The 19,657-nt window shown below is 48.2% G+C and overlaps 1 protein-coding gene across 3 annotated transcripts in view; it reads left to right on the forward strand.

Moving 5' to 3' along the window:
• SPTBN1 (spectrin beta, non-erythrocytic 1) overlaps positions 1-19,657 on the forward strand; it is a 185,233-nt gene that overhangs the window by 69,879 nt on the left and 95,697 nt on the right. Inside the window, exon 1 of one of the 3 annotated variants that reach the window (XM_028139908.2) lies at positions 15,341-16,067. The exons of the other annotated variants lie outside the window; for them this stretch is intronic. Coding sequence (XP_027995709.2) covers positions 15,959-16,067 — 109 coding nt within the window. The 5' untranslated portion in view covers positions 15,341-15,958. Of the gene's footprint in view, positions 1-15,340; positions 16,068-19,657 lie in introns of those variants that run through there. 3 annotated transcript variants of the gene reach the window in all.

The following is a 19,657-nucleotide window of genomic DNA, read 5'->3' on the forward strand; positions in this document are numbered from 1 at the left end:
TTTTTTTTTTTTTTAACTCCTTCACGTTTAGGGAGCCATTTTAATTGGCACACCAAACACCATTATTGTGTAAATTGAATTTTATCATGGAGGATAAAGTTTCTAATGTTTTAAAAAAGCTGGAGGACTTCACAGTAATTGTGTTGATCTAATCTATAACTAACCTAAGATTTTAAAAGAAAAATTTTGAGCACAGCATCAGTAAGAAGTACTAGTATAGTTTGCATGGCAACCTAGTTCATATATACAATTATGTGTGTGTGTGTGTGGGGGGGTAGTAATGTGTGTATCCACTCACATTTAAATGTCACAAAATAGTGTTTACTTGTAGTACATGAAATGCTCTGATAGTTTCTATTCTGTTCCATCTTTTTATTTATTTACTTCTATTTTTAAAAATATATTTTTACTTATTTTAGAGAGGAAGGGAGAGGGAGAGAGAGAATGAAACATCAGTGATGAAAGAGAATCACTGATTGGCTGCCTCCTGCATGTCCCCCACCCGGGATAGAACCCGAAACCTGGGCACGTGCCCTGACCAGGAATTGAACTGTGACATCCTGGTTCCTAGGTTGATGTCCAATCACTGAGTCACGCCAGCCAGGCCATGAGTTAGATTTTATAACTAATAGTGTTGGAAAACCCTGTGGTAGCAGGTACATTTAAAAGGGCATCTAAGTAGTCTCTTTTTTTTAAGCTTTGTGAATCATGATTATTACCGTGAGGTGATATTTGATTTTCCTTGTTTCATTCATTTATTAGTGAATAAAGGCATGATATATTTACTGAGCACCTACTGAGTGCCAGGCACTGTGAGTAGCATTGGAAACACAGAGCTCGGGGATTAGGTGAAAGCAAGTCTGTGGTGGGCAGGAGAGATGTGCCCTTCTCAGGGAAGAGAGGCAGGGCCAGGAGATGGGATGGGATTTTAGGCCGAGGAAGCGGTGCCGTGAATGGTGTGATGGTGCCTGGCTGTCTCAGGGAGCCGCCTGCAGGAGTGCAGAGAGCCTGGTGTAGAACTGTTAGAGTGGACAGGGAGGGCCTTGAATGCCAGACCAATGAATTTAGCTTTTCTATTTTCGGCCAGTGATTTTCAACATTTGGCACAGGATAATTGTTACTTTCGAATAGAATTTTATTTGTTACCTCAATTTGTAAAATGGCAAACGTTGAAATCCCCTTGGTTGAGACAGAGTGGCCTCCCCTAGATTTCTACCCACAGGAGCCCTGAGGTCCCTAGTGACTGCATCTGAGAGCCACTGGTGTGGGTTCCAGGAACGGTAGGATCCTACTTGTGTCTCGGTGGGAGCTGGCTGGGGCCACCGTGGAGGATGCCTTAGAGAGGAGAATGGCTGGAGGGAGGGAGCCTCATGTTTGCCCCAGAGAGAGACGAGGAGGCCCTGAAGCTGAGGCAGTGACCACGGGCTTGGAGTGCACGGACTTAAGCTGTTGACTTAGAATTTGGGAGTTTTCTTCCGTGGGCTCTGGGTGGTATGGGAAGGCAGGAGGGAGGAGCAGGAGTTTGGTTTTGGTTTTAGTTTACGAAGCCTCACGCCACGTCTTTCTTCTGGGTGCCATAAACGTGGGGTAGATGAGAGTTGGGTGGGGAATTTTGGTCACAGATCTGCAAGGCTCTGCCACGCAGTCTCCAGTTCGTGTCGATTCTCTCCAGCCTTTGGAAACAGAAGGGATCCTGGAGCACGAGTCTGCCGTCCACGTGTGCGGCTGGTGGGCCTCCCACATCTGAGCACCGAGGGTTCTGGGTTTCGATTCAGGCCTCCCGCCCGTCTCAGGGCTGATGCTGAGATAGGAGGATGGCTTTACAGGCCGGGGTCCCAGAGTGAATCCCTGCTCTGCTACGTCACTGTGAGTTCATGGGCGAGTTATTTCTGTATGCTGAGGGTTATAGGACCCACCGTGTCCGATTGTGTGAGAGCTTAAAATCAGGTGGAAGGTCCCCTAACTGGTTTGGCTCAGTGGATAGAGTGTCGGCCTTCGGACTCAAGGGTCCCGGGTTCGGTTCCGGTCAAGGGCAGGTACCTTGGTTGCGGGCGCATCCCCAGTGGGGGGTGTGCAGGAGGCAGCTGATTCATGTTTCTAACTCTATCCCTCTCCCCTCCTCTCTGTAAAAAACCTAAAATATATTTTTTTAAAAATCAGGTGGAAGGTGCCTGGCTCAGTGTATACACACCGTTGGCCTATGAGGTGTTATAACATTTTACTATGAAAATAAATTTTCTGAAGAGAGGCCTTCCATACTGAGGAGTATTACATGAATGCAAGGTGGGAAGACGAGAAGTCAGAGTGGAGCAGCGGGAGCCTTCAAAGGGCACTGATGGCCTGAAGACAGGGGTGACCTGCGGCTTTGTTGACGTGTTTAGAGGGCATTTGTGACCCCCCCACGTCTTTACCTGGGAGGCAGGAAGAGCACTGGAAAAGACTCTTATTTTTTCATTTTTCAAACTAATGGGTTCTGTGCATCTTCTCTTAACTGCATTTACATCTTTTAGGCTTGTACTCAGCACACATTAAAATGATTATAACCTCATACATGGAGAGGATGATTTAGGGGGAAAGTACAATAAAAATATCTGAAACCTTTTTTTAGGAGCAGAGGTTGAAAATTTGATTCTCCCCGCCCCGCCCCCCACGGCCCCCACCCCGCAAATGGCCAAGAGGGCGAGAGAGAGAGAGAGAGAGAGAGAGAGAGAGAGAGAGAGAGAGAGAGGTGGGGATGGGAGTGGGAGACCTGTAATCCTTTGGAGGCAGAGGGATGGGCTCAGCCTAGGAAATCCGTCAGAAAGGCTGGCTGTACCGGAAGAGGGGGGTCCTTCGTGGGGGTCATGTAGCTTTAGTGCTCTCTTCCTCTTTTTTGAAACAGCTGTAGTTTGATATTGGGATAATGAAGAAGAAATATCAAGCTGTAGTTTGATATTGGGATAATGAAGAAGAAATATTACTAGATTTTCAGGGGGATCCTATATAATAAAGAGCTGATATGCTACTTAGACCGAACAGCAGAACGACTGTCCGGACAACCTTCTGGACAACTTGCAAGGGCCGGGGCAAGCGCAGCTGTGAGGGCCAAGCCCCGTGCATCAGGCCTCTGGTTATTTATAATACTCAAAATTTGTATATCACTTTCATCTTAGAGAAGATTATAAAAAGATTACTGTCGTATTAAGAACAATCTTTAGTAGGGGGCGTTAGCCACAATTTACATATTTCAGACTGAGCTTTTCTGAATTGGGTTGTTTGCCCCAGCCTGCCGGCCTGAGTGGCACTAGAAACAGAGGCCCCTGCCTTCCAGAGAGGGGATGAAAGCTTCACTCGGTCTTTGACCCGCCTTTTCTAACTCTTGGAAATTGCTGTTCTTCACATAAGTATTTGTAGGTCTCTGAATGTCCTTTACTTCATCAAAGAGAAAAAATCTTGTGCCTCTCCCTACAATGACTGCATATTAGAGAATTATGAGTAAGACTTTGCGATACCTTAAATACATTTACAAGGTTAGAATTGTTGGATGAACAGAAATTAAAACAGAGTTTTTTTGTTTGCTTTAAGGAATGAATGAATGCTCATTTGATGACATCAGTGGTGATTGAGCTTATGAATACCTTTCCCAACATAGCCAAATATTACCTTTATTTAACAGGAAAGCTGAGGGTAAAAATCAGGTATTTTATAGTATTTGTCCTTTTTGTTTCTGATTCTCAAGCACAAGAGAAGTGTGACCAGTTTAAAAAGGGAGGCCTGTTCACCTATATTTAAAAAAGGGGGTCAAACATTTATTTGTTTTTAAATAGCATACTAAAAAGATAATGGCAGCCCTGGCCAGTGTGTTCAGTGGTAGGATCATCAGCCCACTCACAGAAGGGTCTCGGGTTCAATTCCTGGTCAAGGGGGCACGTACTAGGTTGCAGGTTTGATCCCCAGCCCTGGTTGGGGTGTGTGCGGGAGGCAACCAATCAATGTGCCTCTCTCACATCTATGTTTCTCTCTCTCTTTCTCTCTGCCCCCTCTACCCCCTTTCTCCCTTTCACTCTCTCTAAAAATCAATGGAAAGAATATCCTTGGGTGGGATTAACAACAACAAAAAAGATAATGCAGTTGGAGTTACCTTATAAGATATGGAGCTATAACATATATCCTAAATATGAGTGTTGGTAGGTTGTGTAAACAACTGGAAAAAATATTTTTGATAAGGGGTATGTTTTTATTTCAGGGAGGATGAAATTCAGTAAGTGAAGGTATCCTAAGACCCCACCAAGTTAACAGTAGTAGCTGGCTCTTTATTTAACATGCCTACTATGTCATTGCTGTCAGAGACAAGCCAACAGATGGACAGTAAATCTATGGAAAACTATTTTTAAGTCAAACCAAGCTTTTTTATGACCTTTACAAAAGTGGCATCAGATGGGGGTCCATCGTCAGCACTGTTACTGTGGTCAGATCTGGGTGCCACTGGGCGTGGCCAGTAGAGGCTTTAGAGCAATCACCTCGCCTCTCTCAGCCTCAGTTTCCTCCCTTGAAAAATCAGGGGTGGCTGGTTAATTCAGGCCCCTTAGGCCGCTGTGTGAGTGTGGGCTCCTTTCGAGGAGCGGCTGCTTTCCTGTGGTTACCAAGGCGAGTGTGGCCTCTTTGGCCCGGTGGTTTCTGTGTACACAGGGAGGCGCAAACTCTGTGGGTATAGCGAAGTTAGCAACCTTTGTCCTCCTCCAGGAAGTAATAAATGCCGGGTGACTGACTCAAGTCCTAGTTCTCTTGTTGATTTTTTTTCTTGTTAACTTTTTATGTTTCATGAGTCAGAAATACTCCTGGAGAGTATTAACAAGACTTTGATTATTAACACTTCAAGTTATAGGCACCTTTCCTACGGAATGATTTTTGCCAATTGCTCTTCCATAATCTTTAAGAGGCAGAACAGAAGGACAGACAATGTTTTTTGTTTGTTTGATTTCAGAGAGGAAGGGAGAGGGAGAGGGAGAGAGAGGGAGAGAGAGAGAGAGAGAGAGAGAGAGAGAGAGAGAGAGAGAGAAAAAGAGAAACATCAATGATGAGGGAGAGTCATCGATGGGCTGCCTCCTGCACGGCCCACACTGAGGATCAAGCCTGCAACCTGGGCATGGGCCCTGACCGGGAATCGAACCGTGACCTCCTGTTCATTGGTCGACGCTCAGCCACTGAGCCACACGGGCCAGGCTACGATGTTTTTAATCAGTAAGAACCTTAGTGCATTGCTTCCTGAACCCTTCCTGCCTTAAAAATATCCTTAACAGAAAACTAGGTATGTGCCCACATGGACAGGATAGCAGTATGCTCTTGCTGGGTGGACAAGTCTAAATCTTCAGGATAGCTGATGATGGAGTATCACAAAACCTTAGGAGTAAGGAAAACTTGTCTATTTAGTATCAGTCAAGGTGATCCTGTGTGCATGTGGGCCTGTACTTGCGTCTGTGCACACACACATACACACACACACATACACATACACACACACACACACACGCACACATGCACACATACACCCAAATTGTATAAATATGGACATTTCTGCTTAACTAATGTTGTGTTGCTACTGACTATCCCTAAACTACCACTTGGTCACTTTTGTGTTTCACAGGCTTGATCTCAAGGACGGTGACTAAAAATAAAGTTTTTGAACAGTGTCATGAAGGTTGGCCTGTGGGGATCATCGGGCCTGACACTGGTGTAGCTCTGGTGGTCAGTGGAGGTTTCGCCATAGCACTGTTCACACCTGAGAGGCTTGGAGTCACCAACTAATTTATTAGGCCTTTGTGGTAAAAATGAGATTTGGCCTGGCGCCCATAAAGTTGTTGTTTTCTTTTTTCTTAAGGGTTGAAGAGAGGACTTGGAGGGATGCGTGCATTAGTCGATAGGATTTGAAAATGTTTTGTGTGACTTTCAGTGTCACAGACGTGTGACACGTGGCGCTAGATCTGCTGTTCCCTCCCATGCCCAGTAGTGCATGCCTCTATAAACTTTAAATTTTATTTATTAATTGTGGTAAAAAATATATATATATACAGAAGGTCCTCGGGTTACGTCGGAGATTCGTTCCAACGGCGCGACGTAATGTGATTCTCGCCGTAAGCCGGAACCCACCTACATAAGCACCTACGTCACTCACATGGAGCACATACACAGCAGTAACGAAGTGAAACAGTAAAAAGAATTTAAAAGAAAGATAACGATTCCTGACCTTTACTTGTGGTGAATAAATAATAAAAAACATAAAGCACATATGTACATGCGTCGAAATGACAGAACTTTTTTTTTTTATAAATAAATGGGAGATGGTGATGTAACCACGGAACGACGTACGTTGAGTTCGACGTAACCCGTCCGACGTAACCTGAGGACTGTGTGTGTGTGTGTGTGTGTATACTGTCAAGCATTTTTAAGTGTACAGTTCAGTAGCGTTAGCTGTATTCACATTGTTACGAAGCAGATCTCTATATCCTCTTGCACAATTGAAACTCTATATCCACTGAACAGCTCTCCAATCCCTTCCCCCCCCTGCTCTCCTCCAGCTCCCGGCAACCACCCTTCTACCTTTTGTTTCTATGGGTTTGACTTGCCTGGGCACCTCACAGAAGTAGAAACATACAGCACCCATCTTTCTGGGACTAACTTATTTAATAATGTCCTGGTAATGGCTTAGCACAGTGTCCTCAGGTTCCTCGTCCATGTTGAACATTTGACAAGATTTCTTTCCTCCTTTCTTTTAAATTTATTTTTTATTTAGTTCAGAGAGGAAGAGGGGGGAGAGATAGAAACATCCATGATGGTAGAGAACCATGGATCGGCTGCCTCCTGCACGCCCCAAACTGGGGATTGAGCCCGCAACCTGGGCATGTGCCTTACCGGGAATGAAACCGTGACCTCCTGGCTCATAGGTCAACACTCAACCACTGAGCCACGCTGGCCAGGCTTCTTTCTTTATTTTTATTTTTTTAAGGCTGAATAATTCTCCATTATATGTACACAACGTATTTATCTATTCATTCATCAGTGGACATTTGGGTTACTTCTAACTTTGGCTCTTATGAATAATAATTCTCCAGTGAACATGAGTGTGCAAATATCTCTTTGAGATCCTGCTTTCAATTCTTTTGGATATATACACAGAAGTGGGAATGCTGGGTCATATGTAATTCTATTTTTAATTTTTTGAGAAGTTATCATACTGGTTTTTTTATAGCAGTTGTGCCTTTTTACATTTCCACCAACAGTGCGCAAGGGTTTCAATTTCTTCCCATCCTTTACTATAGCTTTTATTATATTAAAATAGTGGAGAGGAGTCACCATCATGGTCATAATTCATGTTTTTCCTGGTAGATGGCAATTAAAACAATGATAGAAGTGGCAATAAAAAAGTGAGTGGAAAGGTGGTTATAGGTGAGCATGGCAGGCTTTAGTAAAAAGTTCATTACTCTCTCTCTGATCTCCATTCTTTACCTGTCATTAAAATTCCATTTATAATGAAGAAATCCATTTGTCAGATGCTTTTAAAAAATGCCTCATGAGTAAACTCTTTTCCTAAACATCATAAGAATAATCAAGAAAAGTCCAGCCGAAACTGGTTTGGCTCAGTGGATAGAGCGTCGGCCTGCGGACTGAAAGGTCCCAGGTTCGATTCCAGTCAAGGGCATGTACCTTGGTTGCGGGCACATCCCCAGTAGGGAGGTGTGCAGGAGGCAGCCGATCGATGTTTCTCTCTCATCGATGTTTCTAACTCTCTATCCCTCTCCCTTCCTCTCTGTAAAAAATCAATAAAATATATTTAAAAAATATTTGAAAAAAAGAATAGAAAAGTCCAATGCAGAAAACAGAGAGAAAGGGTCTTTGTTTTTTGTTTGTTTTTTAAATTCTCGCCTGAGGATATTGATTTTAGAGAAAGTGAGAGAGAAACATTGATTGATTGCCTTCCATAGGTGCCCCAACCAGGGATCAAACCCACAACCTAGGTATGTGTTCTGACTGGGAATCACACCTGTAACCTTTTCCGTGTACGGGACCATGTCCCAATGTACTGAGCCACCCACCCGGTCAGGGCGAGGCAAGGTCTTAGAATAGTTTATTGGGTCTAACTGTGTGTTTGGTTCTCTGCTGGGAGGTTGAGATTGAAGCTGCCCGTACCACACAGTCTGGGTCCTCATTCTGTCTGCGCTGGTATAAGTGGGACATCGGAGAACATGGAACGATACAGGCCATGTGCCACTTAGTATAAGCCTGTCGGTTCCTGGGTGGTGTTGGATGCTGGAAGGTGAGGTGGGAGAGGGGATGCGAGTGAGCTTCGAGCCCTGGGCCCACCTCACTGACCGGCAGAAGAAATGCATGCCACTTCCTTTGTCCGCAGCTTCCTCCACCTTCGGGTTTGCCCTAGAAATGAGATATAGGCTGCAGGAATCCAGAGACTTCCTAGTTTCTGATATGCAGTAAACTCCTCTGTATCACTGGGCATGCCGCTCTGTGCCTCATTTTCCTGGTCTATAAATGAGATGGTAGGCGAATTTTGAAAAGGATCCTCTTTACCTGTTCGGGGTTCTAGCTCTCCTCTCATTGTGGAGGAGTAAGGTGTGGACTAGGGGTGGGTTACGCAGGGCGGAGTGGGCTCTGCCGTTCACCATATGGTGCCCACTCCCGCCCAGAGCCTGTGCTGTGTTTTCAGGCCTCGGGCCCGTGTTCAGGCTTCTGAGATGGCTGAAGCACATTGGAACAACTGTTCCAAAGCGGACTTAGGGCTACGAGGTGTGGAGTGAAGGTTTTATAGCCCTGTATCTGTCTTAGGACAGGCGATGATGTGTTAACAGGAGCATTAGATCGAGAGGACCTGAGAGACTTGCTATTTCAGGTCCCCTGGGTTTTAGGGAGAGCATCAGAGAAGCCAGGGGACTGGCTCGGGGTCACAGGGCCAGACAGTGTCAAAAGCTGAGGCTGGAGTCCACTTGGTTCTTCGCCCGAGCCTGTAACTGGTGCACTTCCCATTATTTTAATTAGGTAGATGAGACTGGCGCACTGGAGGAGATAAGCCGTTCTCAGAGGCAGGGCATGATAGGTGCCAGAGGAGGGGGGCTGCCAGGGTGCTGGGCTAGGGTGTCTGAGAAGGAGCAGTCATCCCAGCTGGGATAATCGGGAAGCCTTTCTGGAAGAGGGACGTTTGAGCTGGGCTTGGAAGACGGGCGGACTTGAGACCCAAGAGGATAGGGGAGCACCAAGAGCAGAGGGGTGGAGATGGGAAAGCCCAGTCAGGCGGTATGGACCGAGCAGTTTGGCTGGAGCAGAGGGACAGGCGGGAGGAGGGACTGAGGACCGACAGTGATTGAGCATCGTCTTGTGTCAGGCAGTGTCCTCTCCTCCTGAGTGTGGGGGGCGCGGAGGGGCGACATCCCGACCTTGCACTGGCATGAGGGCATCGCTTCTCCCCGCCCCATCGGTGCACGTGAGACCTGCCCTCTTTAGAGTGAAAAAGTCAGTTACACTCTGACCTAGTGGGACAGTTCCTGGTTGGGACAGGGAGGAGGAGCAAAGAGGGCAGGATGGCCTGTTTCTGTAAGGAAGGTCTCCGAGGCTGTCGGTCGTATTTAATTCTTGGACAGGAAGCCTGGAGCCTGCCTCCCACTCGGTGGCAGCTGGCGGGCCTTGGCGCTCCTGAGTGACCGGGCGACCATGAATTATTCAGGGCCTGCGCCTGGTGAGTGGCTGCCTCGCAAAGCCCTGTGGGAGGGAGGCCGCGCTATCTCCTGGGGAGATCGGCAGAAGCTCGGGAGCGGAGGAGGAAGAAATGCCTGCACTCTTAAAACCATTTCACATGTTAACGTGCCAGGGCCGCATGTACCGTTCCATAGCCCTGAACCTGGGTAGTTGGGATCTGTTTTTTTTTTTTAAAATATATTTTATTGATTTTTTACAGAGAGGAAGGGAGAGGGATAGAGAGTTAGAAACATCGATCAGCTGCCTCCTGCACACCCCCTACTGGGGATGTGCCCGCAACCAAGGTACATGCCCTTGACGGGAATCGAACCTGGGACCCTTCAGTCCCCAGGCCGATGCTCTATCCACTGAGCCAAACCAGTTAGGGCTGGGATCTGGTTTTTAAAGGGCAAGAAATAACACCTTCTACCCTCTCCCCCCCCCCCCAGTTAATAAGTAAAATACCCTATAGTGTCCTGTCAGTGTGGCACACGTTGGCAGGGATTTAGTTCGGAGGTACGTGGAAATGGCAGGTAGGATGACACAACAACAGAGAACACTCGTGTGGAAGAAACCCCACTCGGCTCTGTTCTTCTCAGCCAAGCAGTGAAATGCTGTTGTTGGCTCATTCAGAATGGCGGCACTCTCTGAAACGACCACCCACTGCATTCGTTACGTGCTGCCACATCTTTGTGTTCGTGCCTGTGCGTGTCTGTGCCCTGTTTCCTCAACTAGGCTGAAAGGGCCTGCAAAGGAGAATTCCCTTCTCGTCATCTTGTGGGTCCCGTGGAGGGCTTGTGCTCCCGGGTGGGACTGAGGACATGTTGGGTGGGTTGACTTTGCTCTCCGTAGACCAGGGGCTGTGGGGCCTGCGTCTGGCTGATGAGGTTTGTATCCTGCCATTCCCTTCCTTTCCCTCCTTCCCTCTCCCGGTGCCCAGGCAGCCTCTGTTTCCCCTTTTCTCGTTACAGCCCGTCTAGGGTAAGCTCCTGGAAAAGGTAACATGGATGGTAACACCTGAGGACGGGGTTCAGGTAGAATGGAATAGATTTGCGTTTCCTCTTTTCCCATTTATTTCCTCGTGAGCTCTCGGTGTCTTTGCTGTCCTGTCTGCCCCCTTGTACAGCTCCGGCCCGGTGGCTCTGAACACCTGTGTGTGTCGGCCTGTTGCTTCCATGTTGGAGGTGGGAAGCAGAACCAGAAATCCTGGGCGAGAGCGGGCCTGGCCCCAACCGCATTCCTCGGAGGTCCCTTTCCTTTGAACCACTTTACGGCACTGGAGGAACCCGGCCTTGGCTCTGGCTGCTGTGACATTCACAGGCGTGGCAACACCTGTTTGCCAATGGTGGGGCCTCCGGACGGGGGCATACCTCTGTCTACACAGGGAAGCTTTGCATGTGTAGATAACAGACAAATAAGAATGCAGGGATCAGGGTGGCCTGGGGTAGGAGACTCAGTAAACTGCATTCCTTCCCCCGGACCTCGGGTGTTCGTTGTTGAGTGTAACTGGCCGTTTTTCTCTTCTCAGCAGAGATGGCAGGTGCTTTGTGTTTGGTTCTGCTGTGACTGGTTGAAGAAGAAGCAGGGAAAGGACATGAATGGAAATTAGATTTGCTCTGGTGTTTCCGATTCAGCCATATACCTAGATGATTTTGCGGGAGGTGTGTGTGTGGAGAGAAAGAGAAAGAGGGAGGGAGGGAAAGAGAGAGAGAGAGAGAGAGAGAGAGAGAGAGAGAGAGAGAGAGAGAGAGAGAGAGAACCATCTATATCCTCCAAGGAACACAGATAGCAGTTGCTGTAGGTGGAGAAATTCTTTTAGCCTTCCTTTTAATTTTTCTTCTAGTTATTCTGAGTCCTGAAGTGTCTAACCTAATAGCCCCACCTCAAATAAACATTAGCCTTTCGAAAACATTACGTCTTTTATAACTTGTTTCTTGGTGAGGATGGTGCCCCTGCCATCTCTGAGGTGTTACTGCTTTTATGTCTGTAATATGATTGTGAATATCTCTTTCCAAGTGCATAGTGGGGTGAGCACTTCCCTGGTGGAGGACTGGTCCTACCTTTCCAAACTGTCCTTATCCAGACCTGCAAAGAGGTGACCCCTGGTTCCCGGCCGGAGGCCATTGATTTCCCTGAAGCTTACAGCATCCTCCAGGCGATAGATAGCCTTCCAGGTAAAGAGATGGCCGGAGATGGGGTAGAATACGTTTTTGAAATTTCCTCAGTGAGGACTTTAAAGACTAATCATTGCTGCTACGATAGTCCTAAGATCTGGAAAGGCAGTACGGAGTGGGAGAGAATTTGGCAAAAACAGTTTACATGTAAAACTCCATTGTTTTTTGTCCCTTTCTGTTCCCACCATTTCTTTCCCAGCTCTTGGGTTGGTTTTTTTAAGTCCTTGAATGTGTACAAATCCCATCACATTTTAGCATTTTGGCCGTCTCCTCCCAGACATTTTCAGTCTTGCTAATGTTTAGAAGTTCCGGAAACGAACACTCCATGGTTTACCCTGTCAAGCTTGCTGTAATGCAGGAAAAGCAGTCATCTTCCCCCATCCCCCCCTTCTTTTTTTTTTTTTTTACCTCCCAGATTATATAAAGCCTCTTGGGACAAACAGGGGTTTAGTCCCACCCCCTTAATGTTCCCATTCACATGTTACATGCTAAATCCACAGAACCTTAGTGTACATGTCTTCAGCCTTGAGCTCTAGTTCCACATCTGGACATGTCACCCCCTCGTGTTGCAGGTAATGCGGATTCAGCCCACGTAGAAGGAACTGTTCAGTCCGCCACTGTACCCCGCAGCCACTCTAAAAGCCCAGGAGCCATATTCAGCCCTTGCCTTTGAACCTCTCCTGTACAGTCTGTTACCAAAGTCCCGTGGACTCTCCCATCAATCCATTCCTTTTTGTTCCCAGTGCCACACGCTGACTTCAGTGCTTTGACCTAGGCAATGGCCGGCACCACCTAAGTGACCTGGCTGCCTTCAGGCTTTTTCCTTTCTACCGATTCTAACCGACCACTGCCAGACTAATCATCCCTAGAGCCCAGCCCAGCCCCCATCGTCCTCTGGCTCAACAGTGTGCAAAGGTCTCCAGCCCAGACTTAGTTCCAGGCTTGCCTGTCACAGCTGACAGTCCCTTACGCTCCAGACAGAAGGTAGCGCTCGTTGGAGCTGTTCCTGGGTCAGTCCAGTTGGTGCCTTTTCCTGTGCTGCTTCCCCCTTGTCCAAGCCTGTTGATAATCTACCTGCATTTCAAGGTCTGGTCCAACGTCGCCCCTCCTAGAGCTGATCCTGCCTGCCTTGCGAGGCAGAGTTATCCTCCTTGTCCTCTGAACTCTTCCCCCCGCCCCGGCCCTTATTCTCTTCCTTTGGTATTGGACTGTTGGCATATTAGTTCCATCTCTTTTGGCCAGCAACTCTCCCAGTCATCTTTGAATCCCTCCAAAGCAAAGCATGTCAAACTCCAAGGCTAACACGGGCCAAATAAATGAGGCATGCGGCCCGCGGGCCACGAGTTTGACATGCTTGCTCCAAAGCATTAGGCAATGTGCCTTGCACACAGTTGGTGTCCAGTGAATGGAATAAAGAAGGATTGCCTCTGGCCTTCCCTCATTGCCCACGGCTGCGTGGGAGATGGTCAGATGGACCATCAGGATTATGTTCCCTCCTCCCCTGGCACCATCATGCCAAATGGGTTCTCACCTCTGGACTCTGCAGTGTTATATAAACCCTTCCCCAGCCTCAGAACCTGTCTTTCCAATGCTCTGCCTGGCTGACAGTTTCTTCTACCCCTGCTCTTGAGGACTGAGTGCGGCTGTACTACTAGTCCTAGCCTCTACCCCTGTCACGTTGTAACCTGGCTGGTTAGAAAACTTATTCCCCTACTTCCTCATACCAGAGGGAGCTGAAAGGGAGTCTCTCAAGAGTAGTGACTCATACTCTCTTGACTTAAGTGGCTTAAAGATTAAAAATAAAGGGTTGTAAATTGGCAAGCACTTTGCAGTCTCATTTTCTGTGCCTATAGCTGCACACCTAGAGACTTAACCACTTCACCAATATACTTAATAATGAAGAGGGGCTGTTAAGAAGATCTGAGAAAATTCTTCCTTCTACTCTTTGTAGCCTTGATGTGCATGTGTGAGGGGGGCGGGGAGGTGCAAGAAGAGGTGCATTTTGAAAAATATACTCCTAATTTTAATAGTATGATCATTTTTGAGGTGTTTTCACATCATCTCCTCAGTGACCTTGTAGAGGTAGGCATTAATTATCTCTGTCCAACAGCGGAGATTTAGAAAGAATCCAGGGTTTCTTCGAAGGTCATAGGTAATTAAGAGGCTTGGCCAGGTCAGGACTGAGAAACTCAAGTCTTGGGAATCCTAGTCAAGTGCTTCTTCCAATATCCCACATTTGCACTGGCAGTTAAAGGGCTCTAGCAAATGCCGTACTACTTTCTGGATGACAAGAAAATGTCTCCGAATCCTGGGCCCGGCTTTGCAAAGCTAGGTTGACACTGGTTGTGGATGGAGGCAGTGGGGGTTTTCAGTTTAGTTAGCAGTTAGCTGGACTCCAGGTTTGCTTTATCTCTAGCCCTGGACAGGATGCAGTTGCTTGAATTACAAGGGCCCAGGGGACTAAAGCAAACCTGGGGTGGAGGCCCACCTCCTCTTTAGTGCACATCGGAACCCCTGAGGAATGGCATTACCTTCTTCAGTGAGCACAGATAGCTGCTGGGCTCCGTGCTGGAAACACACCAGATTAGTCATTAGCTGTCTGCCTGTAGTTCGTGAGGAAGGGGATGGGGGGGATAAACGGGGGTCGATTATTTTCCAAGAATATATATTTTCTAAGGAGGGTATTTTAATTTTTGGTTGAGCTTGGTGGGAGAAGCAGCTCTTAAGAGAGTTTTAAACATTGGAAGAATGCAAAAGTTTAGAGACCTCGTTTTACAAATCAAAGGAGGATCTGAGGTTAATTTCTGTTCTCTGATTTCCTCACGGGTTCCTGAACTCCTCCAGGTCAGGGGTCCTCGAGGTGTTGACCTGTGTGCCTTTCTCCCACAACGCCTTTGTAAAGGCGGTGCTCCCATAAATCTTGCACCGAATTACTGCTCTAGAGCCCGTGTTATCGCAGGAAACCCCTGGCTTTTAACATCTCCTGAAGGCAGCAGAAGTCTGCTGGGAGCCAGAACTGACACCTCCCTTCCCTGTGGCCCCGCAGTGTCCAGAGTGACTTTCTTTTACACCCCCCACCCCCGCCCCCACCCCCACCCCCCGCGCGGGCTCCCCGGGCCGGCGCCGCGTGGTTGGCGCCCCGCGCAGTGGGGACGCCGCGCGCCCAGGTGCGCGGGCCGCGCTCTCCCCGCGGGGGCTGAACAGGGGGTGAGCCGCCGGCGGGGACCTGCAGGGACCTGTGGGGACCTGCGGGGACCTGCGGGGACCTGTGGGGCTCCTCGCCCTCGCGGCCGCCGCCTCTTGGAGTGATCGTAATCGGAGACCTTTCCGTTACGCGAAGCTCTCAACAAAAGATTGTCCTTTCAGCAGCTTTGTGGCTGGAAGGTAGCCCCGCGGCGGGCGGGCGGGCGGGCGCGCCCCGGGCCGGCCCGGGGGTCGGCGGCCCGGGCGGAGGGGCGCCGGCGGCCCCGGGGCTGCGGGCGCGGCGTCCCGCCCCTGCGCGCGGGGCGGCCGCGTCCCCTCCACAATGCTGTTATGCTAATCAGGTGACATCACCGCCCCGCGCGCGGTGAGTGGCTCCTGATTAAATTACAAACCGGCGGCCGCCCAGGGCAGCAGCGGGGAGGAGGTGTGTGCGCTGCTCCCGCGAGCGCCCGGACGCTGCGACCAGCCGAGCTTTTAAGATTGGCCATATTTAAAAAAAAAAAAAAAAAAAAAAAAATTCAGGTAGGACTTGCGCCTCCCTCCCTCGATCCTCCCGCCTCTCCTGGGTCATTGGTTTCAAGCTTCAAGCCAAGGGGCCACCGGAGGAAGGAAAGCGACGAGGACTTGGCGCCTGGAGTGGCCATCCCCGGCCTGGCTAAGGTGGACGCGCGTGCAGCCAGCTTCCGACCAGCTCGCCCTGCCGCACCTTCCGACCGCGATGGGGCTGGCCTAAGGTCCAGTCCTTGTCGCAGGGCCCGGGAGCCCAGCCGTGCGGAGGCTGCTGCGTGTTGGATGGGGGTAGGAGGGGGCCGGAGCGGGATCTCCTCCGTGCCGCCCGCCGGGGCGCTACGCCGCCGGGCATAATGGAATTGCAGAGGACGTCCAGCATCTCAGGGCCGCTGTCGCCGGGCTACACGGGGCAGGTGCCTTACAACTACAACCAGCTGGAAGGGAGATTCAAGCAGCTACAAGGTAAGCCCCCCTCCTCCCCCCCCTCCCCAAGGCCGGGCCTGCCGGGGGGGGGGGGGGGGGGTTTGAGGCTTTATTTGTGCCATATGGTACGTGACCCTAATTCAAGACTGGTGGCCCCGGCCGCACGGCCTGGTCCCAGAGCCTCTGGTTGGCGGGGAGCAACCCCATTCACTCACTCGCTTGAAAGGAGACGGGTTCCTCACTCTCCTCCAGCAAAAGCCACCATTTGGAGTCCCCCTGGCTCTCCAGGATCCTTTTGGCTCTTTGGGTGGTCAGGTACCTGCCGCCCACCGCACACACATTTCTCCCCCCTTCAGTTACCTTTGCATCTCAGTCGATGAGTGCTAATAGGCAAGTCGTAGCCGCCTCCCAGCCCCCAGCCTCTTACCTCTGGGGAGCCTCAAGGTGCAAAGTGCATGGCTCTACCTACACCCAGTCCCGTAGAACAATGGCAAAGGGGAGGAGGGAGTGGTCTTTTTTTGTTCCTAAGCCCGAGTAAATTACAGTTTTGGTTCCGAAGCTTAATTTGAACTCTTCTGATGTATTGTGTTGGGGGAGAGCCTTCCCCATCAGTTTTGAGTGGGCTGTGTAATTTATAATGAAAGCCAGTTATTGTCATTTCAGGGCTATGGGTTGGATTCAGTGGGATCATTAGTTGGTTTTTCTTGGGGCCTGTATGAGTTTCCAATAACTGAATGAATCCGGTATTTTAGGGCACAGATTGTTTAGGAAGAGCAGGGTCCTGGGCGCAGCCGTGTGGGAGGGTGGTGGGCCCCAAGCCTGTGGCCAGGTTGGCCCCTGCGGCCTTTGGCTGTCCCTGCCCAGCCCGCAGGAGGCCTGGCCAAGCAGTGTCTCCGAGTTTTTATAGGAAAAAAGAATTCATAACTCAAAACAGAATTCCTTCCGATTGAAAGCCCCTGGAATCAAAAGTAATCGCTGGGAATGGCTCTAGTGCTGTGAAAAAAAAAAAAAAAAAAAGTAACCTTCGCAGACTGTGTATGTTTCTTATTTTAACTCTTTTTTGGTGCCACAAATGTGTGGTTCCTGTGAGGAGGAGGAAGGAAGGAAGCAGCTCGGTCCTAGAATGTTTTCATTGGGAAGGGGGGGGGTATATATTTCATTCATAGGTTTATTTGTCTTGTGAAACAGTTGACAGTCATGACACTTTTCTGGGAAACGAGAGACAGAGCAGGACCTGATTTTAGACATGTGCTAGGCTGTGCTGCATTCCTTGGGCAGTTAGCTAAGAGGAAGCTCCAGTCCCTCCGGGGAATGGTTGTGTGTCTTTGGTTCATTCCTCTTGAGCTCTTGGAAGGTAGAATTTACTACTTTTTTTTTTTTTTTTTTTTTTGGAGAATTTGGCGGGGCCCGGGCTGGTGCAGGGAACTTGGCAAGTGGTAAACAGAGGGATGGGAAGTGTGTCCCTTGTCTTCTGGGTCTATGCTGGAAGCCCCACACTCCGTCTCTCAGGTCCTGAGAATTCAGAACGCACCTCCTGGGGGCCCCAGGCTCCCCACTTTATTGTGTCATACTCCAGGAAGGAAGCACCCAAGGGGGATTCCCCCATCAGAAAACCGAACATGGTGTAGGAGGCGTGTACCCCCTAACAAAAGGCTGTTATTCTGAAAGGTTTGAGCCTGGTTGTAAAACTGCTCCCTGAAAAGGGTGGAGCTTACACACACAGGAAATGTCTTAAACTGTCCTCTCTGGACAAAGTAAAACGTAAGTTCAAAATCACCAGGTGCTCCTGAGACTTTACCTCTCAGCTGTTTCTCAGGGAAATCCCTCCTCAAGGGGTGGGCTTCACCTTTGTGTGTGTGTGTGTCACCTTTGTCCCCGCATTTAGATTTAGTTCCGGATAACTTTCTTATTTCTAAATATTGTGGTTTAGGAGTTGCCTAAGTTTAGTGTTGTATTTCTGTAACCGAGAACCACCCATGTTGAAGGAACTGAGAAAGGGTGGATTAACTTTCAAGTATGGTGGGTCCCAGGAGAATGCCCAGCATTGGGGATCATCCTTAGAAACAAATGGAACTGATTGCATTGTAAGAGAATTTTTGATAAAACCCTTTCCCATCTCCACCTCCCACCCCTGGTTTGATATTTCGTTTACCATTCTTCCAATCATCAACATTTTTGATAGCATATCGATTCTGCTGATTTAATTTTGTACGTACCTACAAAATTGCCTTTTTTTTTTTTAACTCTTGTAAGTACATTCTTTCCTAGGACTTGCAGCCCAATCTTGGCAAACTGTTTCTCTGAATCTGTATTAATCTTTTAAAGTGCCTCCTATATGAACTTAACTCATTTAGCATCTGTGTCTGAGAGTAATGTGATTTCATGGGAGGTATTTATGCATGTTTGCTGGTTTCAAGTATTTTCACACTGTCCTAAAAATCTCGGGAGGGACCATGGGATGAGATTTGCTGTTCCAGCTAAGGGAAATAGGATATTAAAATGAATCTGGTCTGTTTAGATACAATAATTCCTAGAGAGTTATGGATAAGTAAATAAATGTGATCAAAAACAAAACCTCGGTGATCTAAAGGACTCAGATGTTGCAAGTGTCTATCATACTAATAATGCTTCTGGCAGAAGGGAAGAGAGAGGACCTACTACTTCTGATGGCTTCAAACATTAACCACAATCACCCAGCCCTTAATGCACACCCCACACACACCCTCTCAAAGTTTTCACCTGCAAAACGACCATCTTCCTCAGTTTGTTCATGTATCTTAAAAGGTTGGGTTAGTTGTTTTTCTTTTTTAAATAAGAGAGAATACTGGGACACAATAACACTCAACCTCATGTGTTTAGATAAACGTGTTTGTAGTAACAGAGTTCATATTTTTTCTCCGGTTTCACAGCCAGTTTAACTCCTGATAGGAAAATATTTCTGCTACTCTTTCTACTCAGAAACTTAACTTGTGCCTGTAAATTAAATTCCAGACCCCTAGCCCTGGCCTGTGGCTCAGTTGTTTAGAACGTCATCCCTCACACCAAAAAGGTTGGGTTTGATTCCTGGTCAGGGCACACACCTAGATTGCAGGTTTGGTCTTAGGTCAGGACGCATAGGGAGGCAACAGATCGATGTTTCTCTTCCACGTCCATGTTTCTCTCTCCCTCTCTCCTCCTCGCTCTAAAAAAAAAAAAAAAAAAAAAAAAAAAATCAATGGAAGCATATCTTGGGGTGTGGATTAAAAAAAAAATTCCAGACTCCTGAGCTTGACATCCAGGACCCTCCCATCCCACATACTTCCTATTCCAATTCTCACACTCCAGATAACATCTTCCAGGTAGGCAGGCCTGTTTCTCTTCATAAAACCCAGCCCTGGGTTTTTCCTCCATCATTACCTTCTGCCTCAAATGTCCCACCCTTCCATTTTACATATAGAAATCCTTCCTACAACTCTTCAAGACTGTGCTTACATCCCAGTTATTCCATAAAGTTTCACGTCTCCTCGGATCTCATTGAGTGCTTTCTTTGTATCAGACATGTTAGCAGGAGCTTTATATAGGGTGGGGCAAAAGTAGGCTTACAGTTGTGAGTACACAAAACACAGTTTCCTCTTGTATTATTGTATTAT

Source organism: Eptesicus fuscus, chromosome 16, assembly GCF_027574615.1.
Source record: "Eptesicus fuscus isolate TK198812 chromosome 16, DD_ASM_mEF_20220401, whole genome shotgun sequence".
NCBI classification, from domain to species: Eukaryota; Metazoa; Chordata; class Mammalia; order Chiroptera; family Vespertilionidae; genus Eptesicus; species Eptesicus fuscus.